At 44.6% G+C, this 23,175-nt stretch overlaps 5 protein-coding genes across 5 annotated transcripts; 2 read left to right on the plus strand and 3 right to left on the minus strand.

Annotated features, from left to right (window-relative positions):
• Nucleotides 1-4: 4 nt before the first annotated feature.
• Nucleotides 5-3,910, minus strand: EAF01_007381 (uncharacterized protein). Its single transcript, XM_038915636.1, has 3 exons — nucleotides 3,646-3,910; nucleotides 3,172-3,584; nucleotides 5-3,122 (listed from the first exon to the last, which is right to left on the minus strand). The coding sequence occupies exons 1-3, from the start codon at nucleotides 3,803-3,805 to the stop codon at nucleotides 129-131; spliced, it is 3,567 nt and encodes a 1,188-aa protein (XP_038769274.1). The 5' UTR covers nucleotides 3,806-3,910; the 3' UTR covers nucleotides 5-128.
• Nucleotides 3,911-4,274: 364 nt separating this feature from the next.
• EAF01_007382 (uncharacterized protein) lies at nucleotides 4,275-6,667 on the plus strand (the record flags this gene model as incomplete). The annotated part of the gene is made up of 3 exons (XM_038915637.1): nucleotides 4,275-4,401; nucleotides 4,454-4,621; nucleotides 4,680-6,667. 3 exons carry the CDS (start codon nucleotides 4,275-4,277, stop codon nucleotides 6,665-6,667), a joined length of 2,283 nt encoding a protein of 760 aa, XP_038769275.1.
• A 2,402-nt stretch (nucleotides 6,668-9,069) lies between these two features.
• Nucleotides 9,070-9,979, plus strand: EAF01_007383 (uncharacterized protein; the record flags this gene model as incomplete). The annotated part of the gene is made up of 3 exons (XM_038915638.1): nucleotides 9,070-9,283; nucleotides 9,342-9,900; nucleotides 9,955-9,979. The coding sequence occupies 3 exons, from the start codon at nucleotides 9,070-9,072 to the stop codon at nucleotides 9,977-9,979; spliced, it is 798 nt and encodes a 265-aa protein (XP_038769276.1).
• A 1,119-nt stretch (nucleotides 9,980-11,098) lies between these two features.
• Nucleotides 11,099-14,857, minus strand: EAF01_007384 (uncharacterized protein; the record flags this gene model as incomplete). Its single annotated transcript, XM_038915639.1, has 2 exons — nucleotides 11,099-12,187; nucleotides 12,242-14,857. The coding sequence occupies 2 exons, from the start codon at nucleotides 14,855-14,857 to the stop codon at nucleotides 11,099-11,101; spliced, it is 3,705 nt and encodes a 1,234-aa protein (XP_038769277.1).
• Nucleotides 14,858-15,311: 454 nt separating this feature from the next.
• Nucleotides 15,312-20,641, minus strand: EAF01_007385 (uncharacterized protein). Its single transcript, XM_038915640.1, has 3 exons — nucleotides 19,978-20,641; nucleotides 15,919-19,887; nucleotides 15,312-15,870 (listed from the first exon to the last, which is right to left on the minus strand). Exons 1-3 carry the CDS (start codon nucleotides 20,068-20,070, stop codon nucleotides 15,637-15,639), a joined length of 4,296 nt encoding a protein of 1,431 aa, XP_038769278.1. The 5' UTR covers nucleotides 20,071-20,641; the 3' UTR covers nucleotides 15,312-15,636.
• Between the last annotated feature and the right edge of the window lie 2,534 nt (nucleotides 20,642-23,175).

Below are 23,175 nucleotides of genomic sequence, written 5' to 3' on the forward strand. Positions count from 1 at the left end.
CACGCTAGCATAAATAAATAAATTGCATACTAGAAACTAATAATAGGTAACTTCTCTATCACTGTCTCTAATTAGAAAACCACCATCAATCCCCCGCTCTCTCTACACTTCACATACATCTTCCCAAATTACTCCCCCGCCCCTGCCTCCGTCTCCACCTCAATCTTCGGACCCAACTCCCTCGCCCTATCCACCAACCCCGCACTAACCCTCAAATTATCCGTCGCGCTCAACGCCCTCACCACCATCGTCTCACTCCTCTCTCTCACAATTCTCCGCAACGCACTGACCAAAAACCCCGACACCAATTCCACACTCCACGTGTCGGGTATGATACTCAACACATCCTGCACATCAAAGTAATTTCCGAAGCGTTCGAGGAGGGAAGAAGTTTGTTTGACGCGATTACTCAGATCGTCTATTTTGAGGAATTCCCGCAGGAGCGTATGGAAGAGCGAAGATTGTTCGGCGCGCGTGGGGAGAGTGGCGGGGGATAGGGTGCCCGAGGTGGGATGGTAGATGCTGGAGCCGCCGAGGAGACAATAGTTGATTGCTGTGTCGTAGTCGCCTAGGCCGTGAGTGAGAAGTCGCAGGGCTTCTTCGTGGAGCGATTGTCGCCCATCGAGGATGATTATTTCGGGAACGAGTTCTTGAGTGTAAGGAGCTATGCGGGCGAGGATGGCAGCGACGTCGTATTGGGATGCGGAACCTTGACTTCCACCTAACAATTGGAGAAGACGAAGACGACTATGCCACCATTCCTCCTCGAGAACATTTTCGGTGATGAACTGTCGGTAGGTGGGTTTGGGGGGTCTGAGGGCGCGGTATGATTCGTAAGTTTGTATTAATGTGCTTCTTGCTTCTGGAGATGTCTCGAGTTTGTCGGTTACGATGTCCAGATAATAAGCAATAAGTTCATTGATATATTCCGAATGATGTTTTGAAAAGACCAAATATTCTAGAAATTCTTTGACGGCACCAGGTGCTCCTTCTCGTAAGATCTCGAGAGCTTGCGTTGGTTCAAACTTGACTCGACTTTGTCCATCGGCGAAAACTTGTACTCCTAGTTTAGGATTGCGGGATGCGAGCCAGACTCCGTATTCTCGGACTAGAGCTGGGTTTCGAACATTGAGTAGGTATCTTCGTACTTCGTTTTCGCCATCGAGAAGCTCGCCTCCCTTGTCTTCTTCGCCTTCTATGATTCTCTTCCAGGTATTTAAAACTTCTTCCGTCATCTTCTTACTTTGGTATAAACGGCTAAGAACGTATAATCGGTTGTAGGATTGAAGTATAGAAATTGCTCGTTCAAAGAAATCAACACCGTGATCCACCAGGTTATTGAGTTCTGCTCGTATGGACTTGGCTCTTGCTGGCCCGCGAGGAGATGATGTATCCATTTGTAATAGCACAATCAGAAGTGCAGCATCAACACTTTTGAAGACTTCAGTCTCATTTGAAATGCTGCCAAATCCTTTCCTTTGGCGCCAAGAGAGCAGAAGTCTCCTTAAGAAACGAAGAATTTGTTCAGACATTATGCCATCTTTAATTGAGTTTTGATTTTCCCAAACTCCATTCGTGATTCTTATAAAGTTATCTGCAGCCTCCTTCACACCGCCATGAATCCAAATGCCAGTCTTCCCTTCAATGATCTCGTTTCTGAGAACAGGAATAATAGCAAGAATGACTCTGGGATCAAGGCTTCCCTCCGAAAGAGCTTCTTCGGCAGCTCCATATTCTGTTTCTGTGGCCTGACCCACAGGAGCCGTCAATAGACTTATGAAAATAAGCAACCCAATTTTCTGTCGGATATAGCCCAAGCTCAAAAACTCGACTTCGGTTTTGGCTTCACGGCCTCGTAGAGAATTCAACATTTCAATAGCTTTCTTTCTGTCGAGAGATTGCACCTCTTCATATTCAGACTCCATGTCAAGTTCTGAATCAAGCCGCAGGGCAAGTGGATTTCGAGCTGCCCACCACACGTTTTTTCCGGACCAGGTAACGACGCGTGCCCGTGATTTCCCTAGCCTCTGCGCAAACTGTTGTTCTTCATCATTGCGTCGGGCTTCCCAGCCTGGCGAAAGCGATTCTTCGAATAATTCCCTCTCGCCCGAGACTCTTTGCAGTGATGCTGCGGTTGGCGATTCAGCGCTTCTCAAAGATAGTAAGGATGTGTTCAAAGATTTCAAAGTAAAAGGTTGAAAGCGCTTTAGTCGAAGTTTGTCGACCACGTCATCGAAATAAATGTCTCCTGGTTGAATCACTACTCTCAAGCCAATCTTACGTTCTACTTCATTGCCACTCGCATCATCAGAAGGTGGAGCTTCCAACCAGAACTTCTGTATAACATCCTCCCCAGGATCCAGATCCCATCGTTGAATTTCGATACCATGTCGCACTACATCACCATCTTCATATGTCATAGAAGCAAGTACATATCCTTCCTCTTCTTCCTCCATTGTGTTGGGGACGGGGTCGACATCAACGCCACGACCATCCACGACAACCTCATCAGGATATCTGGCGAAGTCTAGTGTTGATCTAGTAACGTCACCCTCAAGATTTACAAACATACCAACTCCATGATCACGTGTACCAGTACCTGTGACCAGAAGAAACTCTTGCGGGGAAGGCGAAACTATATGTGGCTTTAAGTATACAGGCGGCGTAGAAGATGTGGGATCTTGAGCACTAGTTGCCGGCGAATCAGCTGGCGGGGGCGGTAGGGGTTTCTCCGGACTTGCTTCACGTTGCGCAGGGCCAGAAGAACTGGCCGTAGGTACAGGTGAGGCATCACGAAATAAGCGGTCAGGGGTGCCTCGCCCAGAACGATCTGAACTAGCTATGAAAGCACCAAGACTTGTACTCCTTCCATGGCTTCGGTCATCTGACGAACTCCCATGGGTCAGAGACGTGTTTCGTGAAATGCCACCACCGCTATTACCAGATATATCCTCGACCCTTCCACCCACGCTACCAGACTGGGAATCATCTGAGGAGGATATAGGAAAGAGGGGTATTTTCAACTGGCGATCGACATCAAGTAAAGCGTAAGACCGGGAATCTGCGACACAAGCAAAGGAATCACGACGGATGGATATAGTGCTTCCTGCAAAATCTATTGTCTATTGATACATCAGTCCAGCACTTATGCATGACCTCGACTAAACGTACTCTCACAGCTCGAGGATCTTCCCCAATCCTCACAACTCTCATCTTCTTGTTCAGCGAAACAAGCACTGTAACTCCTCTACCATCTTGCTCAGGGCTTATTAGATCTGTATTTAAGTCTGTGCCACCAATCCAATTGCAAGGTCGAATCTGAGTCGTCCCAAAGACTGGACTTAATTCTGGCAAGGAATAAAAGGTGACTGTCCAATTACACAATATACAAGCTTTGTTGACTCTAGGAAGCAGCAGAATCTGCTGGACACCAGGTCTGTCTCGAGTAGACGGCTCATGGTAGGCAGGGGGTAATCTCGAAGCTAGAATATAAGAGGGCTTTCTAGATATGTCGGTAGGATCCGGGGGGATCTGTACGAAGTGAAGGATTTCCGAGGCCGACGTCCCAATATATAGGTTCTGATCTGTGCATGTACATTAGCAATAGAAGGACACGGTAGGAAAATAACAAGAGGAGTTACTTACCTAGAAATTCCACACAATTAATTTCAATATCAGTTCTATCTCCATCTGCAGACAAGGGCAAGTCCTCAATCAGGCTGCGTAGAACGTAAGGACCATTTTCTTGAACTCTTCGTTTCCTTTTCCTTGAATTCGAAATATCTTCCGCATCATTTGAAGCCATTTTCAAGGGTTTACTATGAAGTTATAATTATCATGGCCAATGCAAAAGTACTCGCTCATGGCCGTTGAACTGCTTTTGCGGCGCATTGGATGATGGCTAGTTATCAATGGTTTCCAAGGTTGGTCTGGTTTGGTTTGGTTTGGTTTAGGCTCTCGTGCCCTGTGGGAAGCGTAGTAAGGCTGCGATTACAGGGATGTTTACTCGTCCAGGTGCACCCTGAACTTTCTGAAGTTTTGGGTCATCCAATAAGCATTAACGAACACCTTGCAGCTTGCGTCTGAGATGAGGCATCATGTCAATATGATTAATATCAATGCTGTGAATACTCGGAGGCTTAGATTCATCCTACGAGACCTGTCCATCAATTATATCACAATAGACAACTCCAAGAGGAAATTTATGATTTTGCCTTAGACTTACTCCAATTCCACCACCAAATGGTTATAATCCCTCGCATGTCCATACTACAATGACCGACTTCGCAGAATCAGCACTGGCAGCTTCGGTGTCAAGCCCTCCATCTCCGCCCGCAGATCATGTAGCTTCAGGACAAGATGGGGACAATAAGTTTCAAAAGGCAATTTCGGCGTGGAGGAGTGAGTCCCTGATGTTCCATAGGACTTCAATACTCGTGCTAATCACTAACAGCAATCGACCTTACCTCCATGATTCCGTCTCTTGACAACACCGCATCAGAAATTGTTCAATATCAGAGGGACTCGACCGTGCAGCGCAAGGAATTGGCACAAAAGACGAAGGACTTCCGGAAGTTAGATGACGCAAATAAGCTATCTGAGATCAAAGGGTTATTGAAAGGTTGGTAAATCTCAAAGTTCGCAATGTATTGCCGTACTGACACAGATATCTACCACAGCATACCAGACCTTTATAGATCTCCTCACAAACCACTCGAAGTCTACGAATTCAGCTTTCCTACAAGTATACTCGTCCTTATCCGAGGCCCCAGATCCATATCCTTTGCTTGAAGCATCTGTCGATTCCCTTCTGCTATCTGAGGATACACTTCCAAAGATTACACAAGAGAATGAGCATCTTCAGAAAAGTGTCAGTAAACTCACCAGTCAATTAGAAGATACGGAATCCAGATTAGAAACCGAAAGAACTACGCGCAAGAATCTAGAGGAAGGCTTGGAAAGTAAAGTGAAAGATGTCGAAACTTCTTGGGCCGCTGTTCTAGAAGAAAAGAAGGACAATTGGGAATCGAAGGAGAAATCACTGGAAGAGAAGGTGGAAAATCAGGAGCGCTTATTGAATGAAATCAAGGCGAGCTACGAGGTCAACCAGCGTATGGGACAATCCGAGAATGCAGAGGATGGAAGTCGCGGGCATGTTACGAGTGCGGAGTTAGAGATGGTCACATCTGATTTGGAACGTACAAGCGTCCGTTTAGCAGAAGTTGAAGCTCGAAATGAACAACTACGAATAGAATTAGCTCAGTCGGCTTCCCAAGTCCCAAGTCAGCCAGCATTGGCTTTGGAAGACGAGCCAGCCTACATGCGCTTGAGATCGGAGAATTCATCGTTATTGAGGAAATTAGACGCAGCAAGAGTTGAAAGGGATGTCAAAAAGCGAGATCTCGATACCAAGCTCCGAAGTCTAGAGAGAGAAATTGGGATGCTCAAGGAAGAACGCGATTCATTGAAGACTAAAGTCCAAAAGTGGAGCGATTATGAGGATGTCAAGCAGGAACTAGAAGTTCTGAAGAGTATCGAATTTTCTATGGGAGATGACGATGAAACGCAAGATATCGGGGCTAGTTCCAATGCCCCAGAACCGACAGGAAATGGCTCATCCGGAAAAGCGAAAGGGGAGACATTGGAGCAACTTCTTCTTGCAAGAAACAAAAAATTGAGTGATGAGCTCACCATTTTAAGAGTTTCTCATCAAGATTTACAGAGTCGCTTGCAAACAATGCAGGAAACTCTTTCTACGACTAATGCCGAGTTGGAAAAAGCGCAAAACTTGGTTGCTACATTAGAGAATGATCTGACGAACATGCAAAATGGAGTTAGCGCATATCCTTCTGCTCCTTCCGTGGCCGGAACATATACAAGTCGCTATCCTCAATCAGCAATTGGTCAATTTGCGTCGAGGAATCGCAGAATATCCCCCACATCATCAATCATATCTGGATTTGATCCCAGGACGCCCGTGGGCAGCACACCCGTAGACGTCCTTAGATCAGGCGAGCCTGTAGGGGGAGGTTCAGGTATTCTCCCTATGATTACCGCTCAGCGTGATCGATTCAAGAAACGCAACTCAGAATTGGAGAATGAGCTTTCCGAAAGTCACCGCACGGTATCGTCACTTAGACAGGAGATCTCTGCTTTGCAAAAGGATAATTTGAACCTGTATGAGAAGACAAGATATATATCAACATACAATCGAGCAGGTCCAACAGCTTCATCGGCCTCATCTTATGCCACAAATCCCAATCCATCTACAGTTCAGATTTCCTCGTCGACTTCTTCTGGACTGGCATTGAATCGCTACCGTTCAGCATACGAATCCAACATATCGCCCTTCGCGGCGTTCCGTGGGCGAGAATCGGCTCGCGCATATAAACGTATGAGTTTGCCGGAAAGAATAGTATTCTCAATCACCAGAATGGTATTAGCGACTAGAACTAGTCGAAACCTCTTCGCAGGTTATTGCGTGGCTCTTCATTTGCTGGTGTTCTTCTCTCTATATTGGTTAGGTAGTGTAGATGTAGATCAACATGGAAGTCATCTAGGTCAAGCGGTTGCAGCTGCTGGAGGTGCGAAAGGACTTGTCGATTCTGCCTCGGATGCGCAGCATGGAGATTGGCACCAGGAAGGATTCGATGGGAAGGTTCCTTGATGATAGATTAATGGATTGGAAGGACATGTAGTACTACCATGTGATAATAGAGGCTATTTGCCAATTTGTTCTAATGCATTGAAGGTTCCAGGATTCGTCACCGTTCATTTCTCTGCCGTTTCTTCCGTATAAATTGAGATATGACTTTGATATGTTTATTTCTAAATTCATCTGGCCACGGTCGTCTAATTTCCTGGAAACGTTTAAGAATTCCTTGACCTTTCCTAGGCCCTTCCTCCCCAAGTAACTAATACCGGGAAAGCTAATCCCTAAATGTGGAGCCATCTATCATCTTATTGTCCAACTATGTAAAGAACGAATGCACTTCAATTCATCTAATTGGCCATAGAATCTACATCTTGTTTACCGCATGCTATTCATTGGCTCTGATCATGCCATTCGATTCAATAAACTTACCGCTTGTACATCTTTGGCAAGACTGGGTGGATAAATATAGATCTTTTAGATCCGAATTTTACTCGGTTTTAGGTTTTATAGGATGTATCATGGAACTAGAGAGACAGACATAAGCGCTCGGATTGGAGAGGCCAATCGGGGACATTCATTTGAAGCTTTGATGCCAAAAATAATTTTGTAGATGGAGATGGAGAGAGCACGCACAGAATTTTCGATTCGGGGGTTTTCTTCTTCTTGGGAGAGGGATTGGGAGAAAATGGCCTGATTTTTTCAATGGGACTGGTATTTGCTGTGTTTTAAGTAGGAAATTTTGTGGATGAAGGTCTTGTAGATCCGCATGGCAAGTTTGGATATAGATTTCGATAGATATCGCGGCTATCGGATCTTGGGGTTTGGGATGGTTTGCTTAGATGTGTAGTATTGATGTCGCTGCTGATGCTGATTGGATATAGTATGCTGTCAAACTAATTGCATATCTCAGTGCCGATTAGGGTTGGTGGTAATACGTCTAATCATACCGTGTACTCCTGCTCCATCTCCATTAGATTGTTCTACAAGATGTTGTGCAATATTTGTTTGTTGTTCACACATGTATAGCAAGGAAGACGGGATCTTTGCATGATATCTTCATACCTGTATGGGATACACATCTAACCAAAATTTGAAGTAGTTAGCATATTCTGCAATATGTATGTACAGTGGATAAACTAATGACCATGGTTGTAAGATAGGCTAAAGGAGCAATAAGAATAGGAACCATGACTGTGATCTCGACCGAAGAATGTCAAAACCTTGATTAAAAGAAACGCCGAAGGATTCAGGCTTCTCCACCAATTCTTCTCACGTAATCATTCATTCCCTTATCCATCAACTCGGGCTTGGAGATCGGAATTCTCAGTCATCTCAGCTGGTATTTATCTTGTCGTGAATACCGAGGAAAAGGTTACGACAGCCACCAAACCTTCTGAGTGGGAAGAGAACCAACTGTTGGACCTGCGTCTCGCAACTAATCAAAGGTTTCACGAAGAAGAGAGAGAGAGAGAGAGAGAGAGAGAGAGGAAGATCTACATCTGCAGTAAGAATCAAGGACAACCCCCCCCCAACCTCTCCCAAATATCTAATTCGCTATCCGTTTCGAGAAACCAAAAATGGTAACATAACGACCCTAGCGCAATCAATCTGCCTTTTTGTCGCTTGTGTACCCTTCCCCTTCCCCATATGCACCAAGCTCTCTTTAAGCGGATCAGCATCCAATCTAATCCACTCACTGAACATTAGACTTCAAACTTCCGTCGAGCGAAAAATCATCAGGGACCAATCAACCCCCAATCGGAAGAATCATTAGACACTGCAATGCAACAGTCACATGAGCCCCCTGCGTAAATACCAGGATCTATCTGCGAGAGGCAAGGATGCAATAGACTTTTCACCACATAATCGACCCCCCTGTTTCTCTCGACTGGTCCGTGAAGGCCTGTCTTGCCGCCAAACCAAAAGATTAGTTCCGGTCTGGGGGATACAACCTCTTCTTAGTACTTTCCTTAGGGTCAATTAAAAAGAATCGTTACATATCTTGCGTACATGGTGGTAAGCGGCTGTTTTCCAGGATTAGCATCATGGCCAGGGAAATCCAATGGGTATCGTCAATCGTGCCGTTCGGTTTGATGGTATAAGACGCCTACTGAGCGCCTGTGAGATATGAATTTGGAAGTCCAGTTATTCATTGAACAGTTTGAAGTCTCGGTGCGCTTAAGAAGTTCGATCATCGATCCGTCAGTTCTTTGTTTCGAGTGGGATTCGAGAGTCTATATATCCGGCATATCATCGTGGATTGGTTTCGGTTCATCTTATTTTATCTATCCATCCTTTTCATAAAGTGTGGAATTGACGTCTCTGTTTCTTTCCTTTGGCGTCGTTTTCTGCTTGGTTATTTCTGGAATTTCTTGCGTCTTGTTGAGTCTTACGAATCGCAATTCTTATTCATCATGGTTTCTTCGTCGTTTCTTTGGGCCATCTTTGCTCTGGGAGCAACGGCCCTCCCGGCTCCTACCTATACATTTTCCTCCGGTGCTGCCCATCCCGCCGAAAAACAAGTTATCTCCGAATACTTCGACATGTTGGGTCAGAAAGTCCAAGCAGGAAGGAAAATGTCTCATGCTCCCGTGTGCAATCTCAATACTGCAGCTCAACCAGTTCTATGTATGTTCTCGTCTTCCATATCGCCATCTAAGATTCCAGAATTAACCCAATTCCACAGATCCAACACCTATGCCCGATCCCTCCACAGGTCTAATCCTCAAGCACGTCGCCATCGGTCGCGGAACCCAAAACTACACATGCGGCACCAACGCCACAGCAGCGCCCACCGCCGTCGGCGCAGTCGCAACTCTTTTCAACGCCTCTTGCGTAGCAGCAACCTATCCTGATCTCCTCGCTCTCCTCCCTAACGTCGCTCTCCAATTTGATCTCAACCTCGCTGCATCCTCTACTCAAAATCTCCACCCCGCCGATCTCATGATGAGCGGCCATCATTTCTTCACCAATTCCTCAACCCCATTTTTCGACTTAAACACCAAGAATTGGCAATTAGGCCAAGGGGGATTCGCAAAGAGCGACGCGCTTGCTGCTCCGACCGGTGCATCGGTGGGACAGAATGGTCAAGGCTTTGGAGCCGTAGCGTGGTTGAAATTAGCAGCGAGAGATGGGGCCACAGGAGGCTTGTCGGAGGTATATAGAGTCAACACTGCGGGAGGAAACCCCCCGACTACTTGTCAGGATAATTTGTCGAGTAGTTTTGACGTGCAGTATGCTGCTGAGTATGTACTTCCTTTTCTCACTTCATGTTTGGTCAGCGTGCTAATACATCTTAGATACTGGTTCTACGAGGAGGAATAAATATCTATCTATATCCCATCCATCCATCTACACACACACACACAAACATCAACCCTTCATCCAACAATCCTACACCCACCCATCACGACGAAGTTCGAACGAACGGATAGATAAATCTAAGAACAACCAATCCATCAGCGTTCAACTCATCGCAAATAATGACTCCTTTTCTTTACACTCATTCAATATCACTGCATATGGGCGGCGTCCTGGTCTGTATACCTATTACATCTTCATGTTTTTCCTACACTACGGTGGCTGTTGATATATTTAAATTTCTGGATTTCGATATCCCGCTGGAAAAAAGGAGGGAGGTCCTGCGGTTCAATTCGATTTTGACTGAAAAAGTCGAGAAACATCAAGAATAATGAAATGAAATAAAATAAAATTAAATAAATTAAATCAACATAAAATGATTTCGAAATCTGATTGATATCTGCTTCTTTCTTTTTAATTGATACGATTGAGAGACGGACTTTAGCGAACGTGAAACTGCGAGATGCTGGTGAATTCTTGGTAGTGATTCTACCGCGAACTAAATTTCTTCACCTGGACTGTGATTCTGGAGCCCGAGATCGAGTTTTCGATAGCCGACACGTCACGACACGCGAGTTCCCCTATTACAAACTTATATGTATATACGAAAAACAGACCTCAAATACTCTCGCGCCGATTTTCCCCGCGGGTATGATAACCAAGCACCACCTCAATACATGTTTTATCCTCAAGCGGTTTCCTATTTCAGAGAGCCGAGATGGAGGACTAGTTGAGCCAAAACGAAAATTAAACAAAAGGAGGATGGAGACGATCATATCTACTACATAATCCCTTTACTTCATCTTGTGAACAGACACAACCCCAAGGAAAAATCTATCAAAGAACCTCTTTTGGGGGATAATGTATGCAATTGCTATTGCCCTTATCCTCGAATGTCCAGTCTATTATACATTGCAGTTCAGAAATATTTTCCCATTCCCTGACCAGCTAACTTTATGCATAATATGATGAATGTGTGGTATCGCCTTTATCGAATTATCATTTTACTATCTTATCATATTTTCCCACTTCCCAACCCACCAGTTCACGCGCGAATCATATTTAGATACCTCCCAACTAAATCTACTCGTCATCATCATCCGCTACCGCCGTCCCCGCCATTGGAGTATCATTATCCTCATTTGCCGTGTTTGGAGAATCGTCTTGGTGAGTAGCACCGACGGCGCTAGTATCAGCCTCGATATCTTCATCCTCATCGTCTTCAATTACACCTCTTCTACTCTTCCTTGTCGTCTTAACGACTTGTTCTTCCTCGTCACTATCGCCACCAGCGGCGGTAGTCTGACCATTCGTAGCCTCCTGCATTCCAACATCATCTCCTGCCTCACCCTCCATAGCCTTTCTCGCCTCATCAGCTCCATCATCCCCATCACTGTCACTTTCCACCACAATCTCACTACTCTTATATTTGCCCTCGTCTTTCTTCTCTCCTCCCTTCTTAGCAAGTCTTCTCTTCTTAGTCTTTGGCTTTTCCTCGTCACTCCCACTACCCCTTCTCGCTTTTCTACTTTTCCTTTGCGATCTACTACCTCCCTCCTCCGCGCCGGAATCCTCATCATCAGTAATTCCATCCTCCTTCTTCTTGCGTTTCCCACCACCAGATCTACCTTTAGGAATCTTCTTCCTCTTGATCCTCTCACCAGTCTCACTATCCGTAGTCATGTCCGCGTTTTCTCTGGCAATATCATCAGCAGCTCTTGCCTGAGCCAATTCACGATCTCTCTCTGCAATCTTCTGTCTCTCTTCCGCGATCTTTGCTTTGCGTTCATTTTCCGCCCTTACGGCTGCTTCGCGGACCTCCTCTCTTCTCCTCAACTCGGCTTCTCTCTGTTCTTTTGCAGCCTGAATCTTTGAAGCGTTCTTTTCCTCGTACTCTTTTTGTGCTTGGATGGAACGTTCCAATTGGCGACGCATTGTGTTTCGCGCCATGTTAGCACGTTGTTCAATGTCATGTTTAGGATATGGTGGACTAGGGTGCTTAGCAATGGCGTCGAGAGCTTCGATAGCATCTTCTAGACCCTTGGCTGCACCTTGAACTTCCTCAAGAGACCTTTGAGTTTCTGGTAAGTTGTAAATCATGGTCGCTAACTGAAGCTGTACAAATGCAACGTTGAACTTATAGTGTACCTGTTCGGGCGAAATCTCAAGAGCCTATGAATGATTAGCATTAAAAAATGAGTCTCCCCTCTCAAGGAAGTAACAAACCTTTATTGAGTAATCAAGCGCACTCTTAAACGACGATAAGCTCTTATCACCTTTTCCCTTCGACAGCCAAGTTCGTCCCAAACAAGTCAGGATATGACTATCATGAGCTCGATCTTTCGTTAGAGCAGCTTCATAATGTTCAATGGCCTTGGAATATTGTCGCGACTCTGCAAATATGTGACCGAGATTGACGAATACACTTGGGTCCTTCACTGTGTCTCTTACCTTCAAAAAGATAGGAAGGGCAGTTTTGGAATCCTTTTTGTCTTCCACAAGTGCAATTGCTATACCCTGAGCAGCATAAGCGCTTTTAGGGTCCAGTTGCAAAGCTTTATCAAAAAATTCAACCGCCTTCGTGTAGGTTTTACTTCGGGCTTGCTTGTCTGACTCGGAATCACGACGCATCTCACGAGCAGCCATGAGGTTGAGGTTACCCATACCAATCAAGGCATATCTATCATGCTTGTCATACTGTTGTAAAGTATGCTTGTAGTGTCGATATTCTGGATCCTCATTGACATTGCTAGATCTCTTTCGGGAGTGCATACGTCCTAGATACCAACCGTACAACGCTCGAACCTCAAGGTCAGCAGAAGACTCTTTGTACAGAGCAGAAACAGCTTTAGGACCTTCTTCTGTTCGGTCCCGACGCAGTGCGATGTATGCCAGACGTGTTTTAGCATCAGTATAATCACCGTGACGACCCAACAACCCTTCATAGACCGTCTTCGCTTCGTCAGGCATACCGCTAGCCTCATACGTACGCCCAAGATTGAAACTGATAGTGGTGACCAATGCATCAGTGTCCATGCCTTCAAGCTTTTCGCCAGCTTTAACACAAGCATTCAAAGCAGCTTGGAACATTTCGCGAGCTAGATCAAACTTCTCGGATTGATAGTAAAAGCAGCCGATATTGTTAAGCAGTTGAGGGGGCAGGCTTTCGCGCATAGTATTCTTGTATGCAACTTCATCGTCTGTCTCCTCTGGCTTATCCGCAGCTGGGATCTGATCAAACTCGATTTGCTCGACTTGCTGGAGACATTGCAAGCTTTTCTCGAGTTGTTCTGTTTCGTAAAGTCTCGCAAGATTGAGAAGAACTGACGCATCTGGAACAAGATTTTTCTTAGGATCTTTCCATGCTGTACGGGCATTCTCAAGATAGCCGACAGCTTTCTTATATTCCGTGGTTTTATCTTCTTTGACTCCGCTTTCCTGGCTGCTGAACACCTCTTCTGCATACAAGGTGCCCAGTAAAATCATTGCCTCAATGTTTTTTGATTGTTGGATGATTTTCTCGAGTCGTAATTTTGCTTCTCCAAAATCGCCTTTCAGAACAGATAATTGTGCAGCTCCAAACTTAGCAGGCATATATCCCCTATCAGCACCACCACGCGCATCATCAGCCCGGCCGTAGTAATCCAGAGCCTTCTCGTAATTGTCATCGAAGTGCTCCTTTCTTGCAAGCAAATACCATCCGTCGCTTGCAATTGCGTTGACGTCTGTATATTGAATAGCTTTTTGGGCTAGAGCTTCGACATTTGGCATCGATTTCCGCGATAAGAAGTATCCGGCAAAGGTAGCGCAAGTCAGAGGCATGTCCTTATCTGCTTTGTAGGATTTCTGAGTATACTCGGTCATGGCCTTCTTGTATAATTGGATGAATTCTGGGCTGTTCGTTGGTACGTGTGCGCTTTGGTCGAGGTAGAATTGAGCGAGTAATATATTTGCAACCTTCGAATCCGGGTTTATCTCCAATGATCGCTCCCAAGCGGACTTTGCATCTTCTTTGAAACCCAATTGCCAAAAACAACAGCCGATTCCAATTCTTGGGTCGGGGTCTACCAGATCTGGCATTGAGCGTAATGCTTCTTGGTATCCTTCCAAAGCCTCTGCGTATTTGCCCATTGAATATGCAGCCCTCGCCTTGCCCAATACTGCCAGCATGTTTCTACCATGTGAAGCCTTGATTGCATCCTCAAATGACTTTTGAGCTCCTCGTAGAAGCTCAGCTTTCTCAGGATCCAGTGCGCCGGGCGCCGTGTTATTTCTTGGAAATGGTCGAGTAGATGCTCGGAGAAGCTGCAAGACACCTCGTGCTAGGAAGAGTGGTGGAAAAGATGGGTTAATCCGGGAAGCGTCATTCAAATTCGACGTCGCCATTTTCAACCAATCCTCTTTCGTTTTGATCTCTTCTCCGTGCTCCACGCTATCTGGCCGATGGCGAGGTGCCTCTTTACTCTTCCATAGATACATCCAGCATAAACATGTGAGCATGCTGAGCCTCTCCTTGTTACCACCACGCATAGCAGATTGGCCTTTTGTCAACATCTCAATGGCATGATCGACCTTCTTCTGCTTCGCGTATGCCAGTGCAACTGTCATCCAATATGTGCGAGCCGCACCTTCGTTTTCGAGTAATGTACATAGTTCGGTGGGGTCATCGAGTAAATCTTCGAGATCGATTTCGACTGCCTGGTCATCATCTTCTCCTGTCACCGGAATATCGATAGCTGAGGGGATGTCGGAAAATCGTTTGCTAACCATTCTTCCATTCGGATTGCTAGCATCATGACCATTTGCGCCACCATTGACATGGCCATTTTTAGTCGCAGACATGATATTGGCTTACTATCCTGTGCGTTGGTGAGTATTTGGAAGAGCCTGGACAGTTGGCGCAACTGAAGAGCTGGGGAAAGTCGCGTCGAGGATCAGCTTGTTAAGTTAGGAATTCATCGAGTTCGGAATACCAGCATCTGCAAAGTTGAATGTTTCGCGCCGGAGATCGAGGAATATGCAAAGTAAGTCAACCTGAAGCTGATGGTATTCTGTTCCGCCGTATGCAATGCTGAAGTGCTGCAGATGATAAAACTGAAAGCCTTGGAATACGGGTATTCAGGACAACGCTATAAATAAAGCACGGACATTTATCTGTACATACCAGCGCTAGTGCCAATACGGTTTAACAACACCACAATTTGGCCGTCAACAAGAATTTCAGACAGTGACTTATTGACTACCTTCTTTGTCAAGCTTGTAATGTTAAATGCATTTCATTATGAAAATTCTCATAAAAACAATCAATTGGTACAAATTTTTAATTTCTGTCAATAGACTGGTATACTATGGAATTATCTCTCATGCATCTCTTTCGCTCTAATAAAATACATTCTAGGCATACGCCTTTTGATAGAACCAATAGACTTCTGAGAAGCTTTTGTCATGCCTTCGCGTCAAATGCGAAAAATGTTTGTTCCCTTCAAGTAACTCCTTTCCATGTGATGCAAACGCCACTAAAAAAACAACATGCACGGATTGTGCGTGCGAGAATAAGTAACCCACCAAGCCCCTTGCACCCCCTTCCATCGTAAATCCCAATGAATCTCATGTATGAGTGTCTACTCATCATCATCGTCGTCGTCATCATCAGTTTGCATACTACTACTTCTGCCATTGGCCGGCTGCTTGTTGAATGTAAGCTTCAACTTTGTGCTCGGCCCGGGTGCTGGCATGGGAGTTCCAGCACTAGTAGTAGGAGCCGTTGAACCACCGTTGCGTGAAGTCTCATCGCCTTCAGGACTAAGTTCCGGATGCTCGTTGATTTCGTCTTGGATTCGAGATTCACATTCCTCCTGTTATTTGTTAGTCCTGCTATAAGTATGAGAATCAATTGAACTTACGCTAATCGCAACAGCATCAACATAAATCAAGCTACCATCCTCGTTATATGTCTTAGCATTGGTGCAGAGAGTGTCGATATCTTTCTTGAAATCCTGGAGACTATTGTATTCTCTTTTGTTGATTTTCTTTTCAATGAGCTTCATGGCGATTGGTTCCTTGATAATCACATAATAATCTGGGAAATCTTTCTTCGACGGCAAAGAAACAAATGGAAATATGATCTCGCGTGCTGTTTGCTCTCCTTGTGAGTCTGGAGATTCAGGCAAAGATTTTAGGTGCATCAGGTGATCAAAGACTATCTTCAAACTGGCCTGGAGAGTCACTCGAGTCTTGGGCGTCAAGATATCTCCGTTAGGAATTCTTGGTGGGCGTCCAGGACCACCACGCTTTCGCTTTGGCGGTGGTTGTTCCTCATCAAAGTCTTCGGCTTTACGCTTCTCAACCTTGAAGCCTGGCTTGCGTCCACGTCCCTTCTTTGGCGTCGGCTCAGGCTCGGGCTCAGGATCTTCGGAGCTATCACGACTACCAGCTGGTGAAAGAGGCCCATTCAATTGACCTGCCTTTCTCTTCTTATTTCGTTCACGACGGTCTGCTCTAGCTGCTTTACGGGCTGCTGCTGCTTCTGGTGAATCCTCATCATCATCCACGGCCATGGTCCATTGTTCCTCCGTGAGACCGTCATCATACTTGACACGTGTGCGCTCTCTTTGGCCACGACCTACTGGTGCCTCTGGCTCATCAGATATAGGATTGCCATCAGACATGTATATCTCAGGCAATTCACTTTCTGCCATAAGACGAGGAATACGCTTGCTTTGAGGATTGTTGCCGTACAAAAGATGTTTGTTTCTTTCCTCATCCATTTCTCGGAACTTGACAATTTCCTCGTCAGATCGTGCCAAAATCTCGTTAAGCTCTTCGTCATCCATGTCGTCCTGCTCCATAGTCTCAGCGGCTTCAGCTGTTTCTAACATAACCCTAAGCATCGCGTCACGATCAGTCTCAGATGATTTGTTATCGAATCTACCAGCTTGAATGACCTTGCCATCCATATCAAGCTTGAACTTTGCTCTTTCCAAGATTTTCTCCTCGACCGAGTTGGAACTGATGAGCCGAAGAATACGAACTTCGTTCTTTTGACCAATACGATGAGCACGATCCTGAGCTTGTAAATCTTGATGAGGATTCCAATCCGAATCGTAGATGATAACAGTGTCAGCAGTCTGCAAATTTAGACCGAGACCTCCGGCACGAGTCGACAGCAAGAAACAAAAGTATTCGGAGTCTGGTGCATTGAACTCCTTTAGGAGAAGCGAACGATCATCAGATTTAGTCGTACCATCCAATCTCATGAATTTGATACCTCTGTAATCAAGGAATTCTCCCATAATGTCCATGATGGCCGTCATTTGGAAGAACATGAGAACTCTGTGCCCAGTTGCTTGATACTTTGGCAAGATGCGGTCGAGCAACTCAAATTTTCCTGCACTTCGCCATAAAGAATCATTGATGTAGCCCGTTGGATTCATTTGATCTTCAACTTCGCGAAACACGAAAGGATGATTACAAAGTTTTCGCAACTGCATGATCATGTTGCTCAAACCCCTAGCTCCGGTCTTGCCTCCCTTTCCGTCGCTTACAACTAGCTTGTTATGTGTAACCATCTGTTTGTAGAGACGTGCTTGCAGTGCCGAGAATTTACACTTGATAACCTTTTCAGTCTTGTCTGGAAGATCCTTTTCGACATCCTTCTTAAGACGACGAAGTAAGAAGGGTCGCAAAACTTTGTGGAGACGTCTAATAACAAGAATCTGCTCTTCTTCAGTAAGCTCCATCTTGTCTTGACCACCAGTGTTGGCAAAAGGAGTATTAAACCATTCGTCGAAAGATTTCACAGACTTGAAGATGGTGGGTAGAACGAAATTGAGCAATGCCCAAAGTTCTGGCAAATTGTTCTGGAGAGGGGTACCGGTAAGAATAAGACGATAGCGAGTAGTGTAATACTGTGTGAGAGTAGCACTGAGTTTCGACTGTGAGTTCTTCATACGATGACCTTCATCGATAATCATGTGCACCCATTTAATCTTGCTCAGAATTGGTCTGTCCTTGATGATGTACTCGTATGTGGTCAAAAGTACTTGGAAGTTTCCATAACGAAGGTGATTTTGCTGTTGCTTTCTTGTGTTTGGAGGACCCTTGTAAACAATCTTTCCGATAGCTGGAGCCCACTTTTCGAACTCAAGAGTCCAATTGGTCAGGGTACTCAACGGAACAATTACTAGGAAAGGACCGTTCTGTTTTTTTACCTCGATCAAATACGTAAGCAAACTGATGGTTTGAATGGTTTTACCGAGACCCATCTCATCTGCTAAAATACCGTTCAAATTGTTGTTGTACAGTGAAATCATCCATTGCAAACCCTTCAATTGGTATTCCTTCAGAGTACCGCCGACAAGAATGCTAGGCTGTTTGTTGACTTCTTCTTTAATACGATGGGCGACAGCGTAGTAATCAATCTTGCGAGTATCTTGTTCTTCCTCATCATCGTCTTCGGACTCGTCTTCCTCAAAGTCATCGCCATAACGCTCGGCTGCTTTTCGTTGTTGTTCCTTGACGGATGCAGCAAGTTGAGACAAGAACCCGTCTGTTTGTCTGAGCAAGTGAGTGATACGAGTATCCTTTGCTTGATCTAACAATTTCAGGTATGCTTCTTCGTCGTTCGATTTCAAAGCTGCGAGACGTTGCTTTGCTGTTCGCTCGATGCGTTTTTGTTCTTCCTTTTCGATATTTTGATGTTGAGTTACCATCATACGGCCCAGTTTGACCATCTTCTGTCTCTGGTTCTGGCCAGCTAAGTTGACCTCACGAGCATGATTAAGAACAGTTTGTAGATAGTCAGTGTGCTTCTTCTTCTCCCGAGTTTCACGGGCGTCGCGCTGCTGCTTCTCCAACTTTTCAGTAATTCTAGCTTCCCGAAGTGATTGTTTCTTCATGCGGCGATACATGCTTCTGTTGGCCGTCATCGCTAGATTGTCGTATTGAACCATTTGTCTGCCAACTCTCTCGCGCAATGCCTTCTGTTTATCGTACAATGCTAACATTTTCATCTCAATCAAAGCCTTGCGCCTGAGAGAGTCATCTGGCACCATTTCATCATCACGTGCATCCAGATGCGCAATATTTGCTGGCAATGATCTCAATTCATTGAGTCTCGCATTCATGCGATTGTGGATTATGTCGGCGCGTCTTTGACGAAGCTCTTCAATATTGACACCAGTTGGAAAAATAGATGGGATTATGGGTCGCTTTTGTCGTAGCTTATGCGTACCATAGCTAATTTGTTTTGAAAGTCCCTCACGCGGGTCTTGAAATCCAGTATACTCGTGGATTTTGGGCCCGTCGACTTTTGGAACGGCGGTACTTTCTACTCCATTGACAGTAGACTGGGCGTCCTCGCCAGGCTGTTGAGGGGCAGCTAGCGCTTGTTCCATCGGCATAGGTAGCTTCTTTTGGGATGCAAATAAATGTTGCTGGGTTTGCGCTGGGATTCCCAAGTTCTTTGACAAACACTTAAAGGCATAAATCTGGTGCTTTAGCATAGCCAATTGCTCTGGCGAGAAATAGCCAGCACTCCCAGACGGCTTCTGAGATCCCGCGACTACCTTAGACGCGACGGAGCTTGCTGCAGTCGCGGGGATCGCCGAAGGGCCAAGTGAGGATGTAGCGGGTATTTGTGCGCTAGAGATAGAGCTCGAGGTAGATGGAGGTCGGGCTAGATTCGAACCATTTGCCGCCATACTATTTGCATTTTGTTGTTGCTGTTGCTGCTGCTGTTGCATCATCTGTTGTTGCTGCTGTGCAAATGCAGCTTTCTGTCGATGCATGCGAAAGGTCGAAAGAGTCTGATGAACTTTTATGAATTCAGGATCTTTTTCCGACACGCCCTGATCTTTCATTTGTTTGTATCTCTGTTAAAACCCAACAAGTTAGTAAACTATAAAATGATAGGCTATGACGAGAACATAATTCTCTAAAACTGGAGTAGAAGAGAAAGTTACCTGTAACAGAGCTTGTATCTGCGGATTCATGTCATTGGGCATAGATGGACCAGGCTGTTGAGCAGCCGGTGCGTTTTGAATTGTGGAAGCCATGGTATTGTGGGGGAAACGAATGCGTGTGGAGTGAACGTCGGAGTTGTGGTTGTTGATATCAAGGTAAGCTTTAGAACATATCAAAAGGTAGCCTTGCGCATGAGGTACAATGTTGTATTGAGGCGCGTATGGTTTAATAAGAAGTATTGATCAAGTCCACAATGATTTGACAATGAGTGAACACGTCGATAAAGCGGAAAGGCGAGTGTTATCGCGGGACCAAATGAATGGGCGCGTTCAGTGTTGATGTTGAATGACTTTTTGATAGAAGCAACAACTTGGCGCGATGCTTCTTTTGATAGAGTTGATACAAAATTGATGGACCCAAAAGAGAAGTCGATGATCACAAATGGGAAAATTGGGGATTGTAATTGGAATAAGTGGGAATTATTTCTTTACGAAAACGAAGACCGCAGAGAATCAAAAATTGTGGTAGGATTGGAATTAAAAATTGATATCGTTGAACTAAAGGGGGGATGAGGGGGATTGGCGACTGTTCATCGGTGGTAGAGTTATTATCTGTGGTCGATGGAGAAGCGCAAAGGTGCGGTTGTGAAGACAAGGTAATGCTCTTCCTTTGCGGTCGTGGTTGGTAAGTTAACAGGAACGCGAAAATTTCAGCACGCCAGATCGATTTTGGACGCTAAAAGTTTACCGAAGTGAGTGTGATGCCTCAGGGTTTGAGATATCACATGATCATCTACGTCCAGATCAAATTCATAAAAGAATATTACTTGAAGTAGGTATAAATCTTATGCGAAAATTGGAGAAGATTCTAGTATCTGCAGGCTATCTGGTTACCACTTCTATCTCACGTTCATACGTGTTGGTCTTTTTAGGGGAATTTCTGTTCTTTCTTTGAATTTGCTTCTTGTTTTCTTTTGTTGTTGCAGTGCCCCACTGTGAAGGAGCATCTGAGATCAGGTAAGCAAGCACAACCTGTGGTTAGGTAATATTACTAGCTAGTAGTATTCGATATCAGATCAAGCAATCATGTTTCGAGTGGGAGCTGAGAATCTTTATTCATGAGTTTCAAATCTATTATCATCCATACTTGAATATGAATCTGCATCATCATAAAGTATTGAAATACAAGTGTTTTCATTGTATGATTGTGCTTACGTGATTTAGTATACCGCTTTCCCATCCATGTGGAAGCAAGTCCAACCCTTATGATCTTTCTCAGCCAGATTCTTTTTACATTCAGTTATTCGATCCAATTTTATAAGAGTCCCCTTCTTGTTTGTCTCTCCGGAGGAACCTTGGAAACCTAGACTGTAAGGTTACTGTCCAAATTCTTAATTTCTAAATGTTCACCAATCTCATTCTGTTCAGACCTACCTCATGCGTTTGTAGGTATATAATATAAAACCTTGCTTCCCATACGTCGGATGCTCGGATTCTCGGATGAACAAGATGCTCAAGACGGGAATTTTCCATTCATATGAATATATCAACCCTGATATTGGTACTGGTAGCTTGTTATAATGACATAGTGGGACGGGTATCATGAGTTTACGGTTCAAAAATCACACTCGGGAGCGATGACTGGGCTTCGAATTTGGGTTGATATATAGTTGTGAAAAGTATTTGATGTGATTAGGCCTGACATAGAGGGTTGTTGAAGAGTTGAGAGCTTGAGAGCGTGGGAAAGTCCAAACATAAGAGTCAATTTCATACTTTGGAAGATATTTGTAGAATTCAAATTTATAGAGTCATATGCATGAAATTGATAAGAAGCCAAGATTGAAAGATTGTAATCTTGAGTTGTTATAGAATTACATGTCATTTCACCTGGAAAGAGCGCATCGGTAGGGGAAAGTAGTGAGGAGTATCATTCAAGAATATAGAAATAGATAGGTTGGTGGAACCTTCAGTAGTAATATCACAACTGGATACAATGCAAAATCAGATAGCAACTATAATACAAGAAATCATCGATTCATCCAAACACAAAGATACTGTACATTAATTGATTTCATGTGCCTTATGCTCTGAAGTGCCCAGAAAGATAATGGCTCAAATACTGCGTATAATGTGACATGGAAAGACTTCCCAAGCACTTTATCACGTATTGCTTCCAGAGTATGAAATAGTATGAAATAGATACATTGAGACATAACTGTTAACAATTGAAGGAATGACGAATCCCAAAAGACATAGAAGTCTCTCATACCAACCATAGAGTTTGAATGCATGATAGCTCGGTGATCACGTGTAGTCACATGACCTCTTGAAATCGACCAAACGCAACTCTGGGCCAACACCCACTACCCTCCAAATTCCTTCTCATCACCAGCATCCTAAAGAATACCGGGTATTTAAAAAGCAACAGAAAGGCAAGAACGATGTCCCAAGCCACGAAACACAGTCATGATTTACGTCCCCATCGTGCATAGTTCCTGTCTTTCCTCTCCAAGTAATGTTCAGCCTTCGTTGGTAGCCTTTTTGAATTTCCAAAGCCACCGCATCCTTTTCTTTTCTCACCCCCTAGGAAATGAGGTCATTGGAAAAGGCGGGTTTCTGTCAAGGAAAGTGATCTATCACGTTCCAGCAGCTGCCACTTCCTTTCTCTATCTCTCCCTGGAGGGATGAGGTCAATGAAAAAGGACGGACCTGTAAGAAACGAATATCTCAGACTATCAACTAGAGCAAAAAATGACTAGAAACAGCGAACTCTGGAACGATGGTGACTCAAATCACATCTGTGCTCTGAAGAAGAAGAGAAAAAAACTAGAAAAGGTCGAGGGAATGCGAAGTCTTTATGCACGAAGCGTTGGAAGCTAGTCAAAAAGATCACTAGACTGGAATATCGACCTTACCTGATTTGGGATTAAAAGAATAGGCAGTGGACAGATTCACTAGATGGAAAAGTCAACTGTGGCCTGTTTGCGATTCGAAATTAGTAAGGATATTAAATACTGGAGCTAACATATATATTGAGTGAGGCTATCATATTTGGAGTAATATTAGACCAGACAAAATCACGTTGAAGATAGAGAAGATATTGATTCTTTCAGTCAACAGCACACAAGAATTGCTGCTAGCTATAGGTAATTATCTCGAAAACTTGATCCGAACGCACCCGTAGTATATGGCCAGATC

The sequence above is a fragment of the Botrytis porri genome (assembly GCF_014898465.1).
Source record: "Botrytis porri strain MUCL 3234 chromosome Unknown BPOR_009, whole genome shotgun sequence".
NCBI classification, from domain to species: domain Eukaryota; kingdom Fungi; phylum Ascomycota; class Leotiomycetes; order Helotiales; family Sclerotiniaceae; genus Botrytis; species Botrytis porri.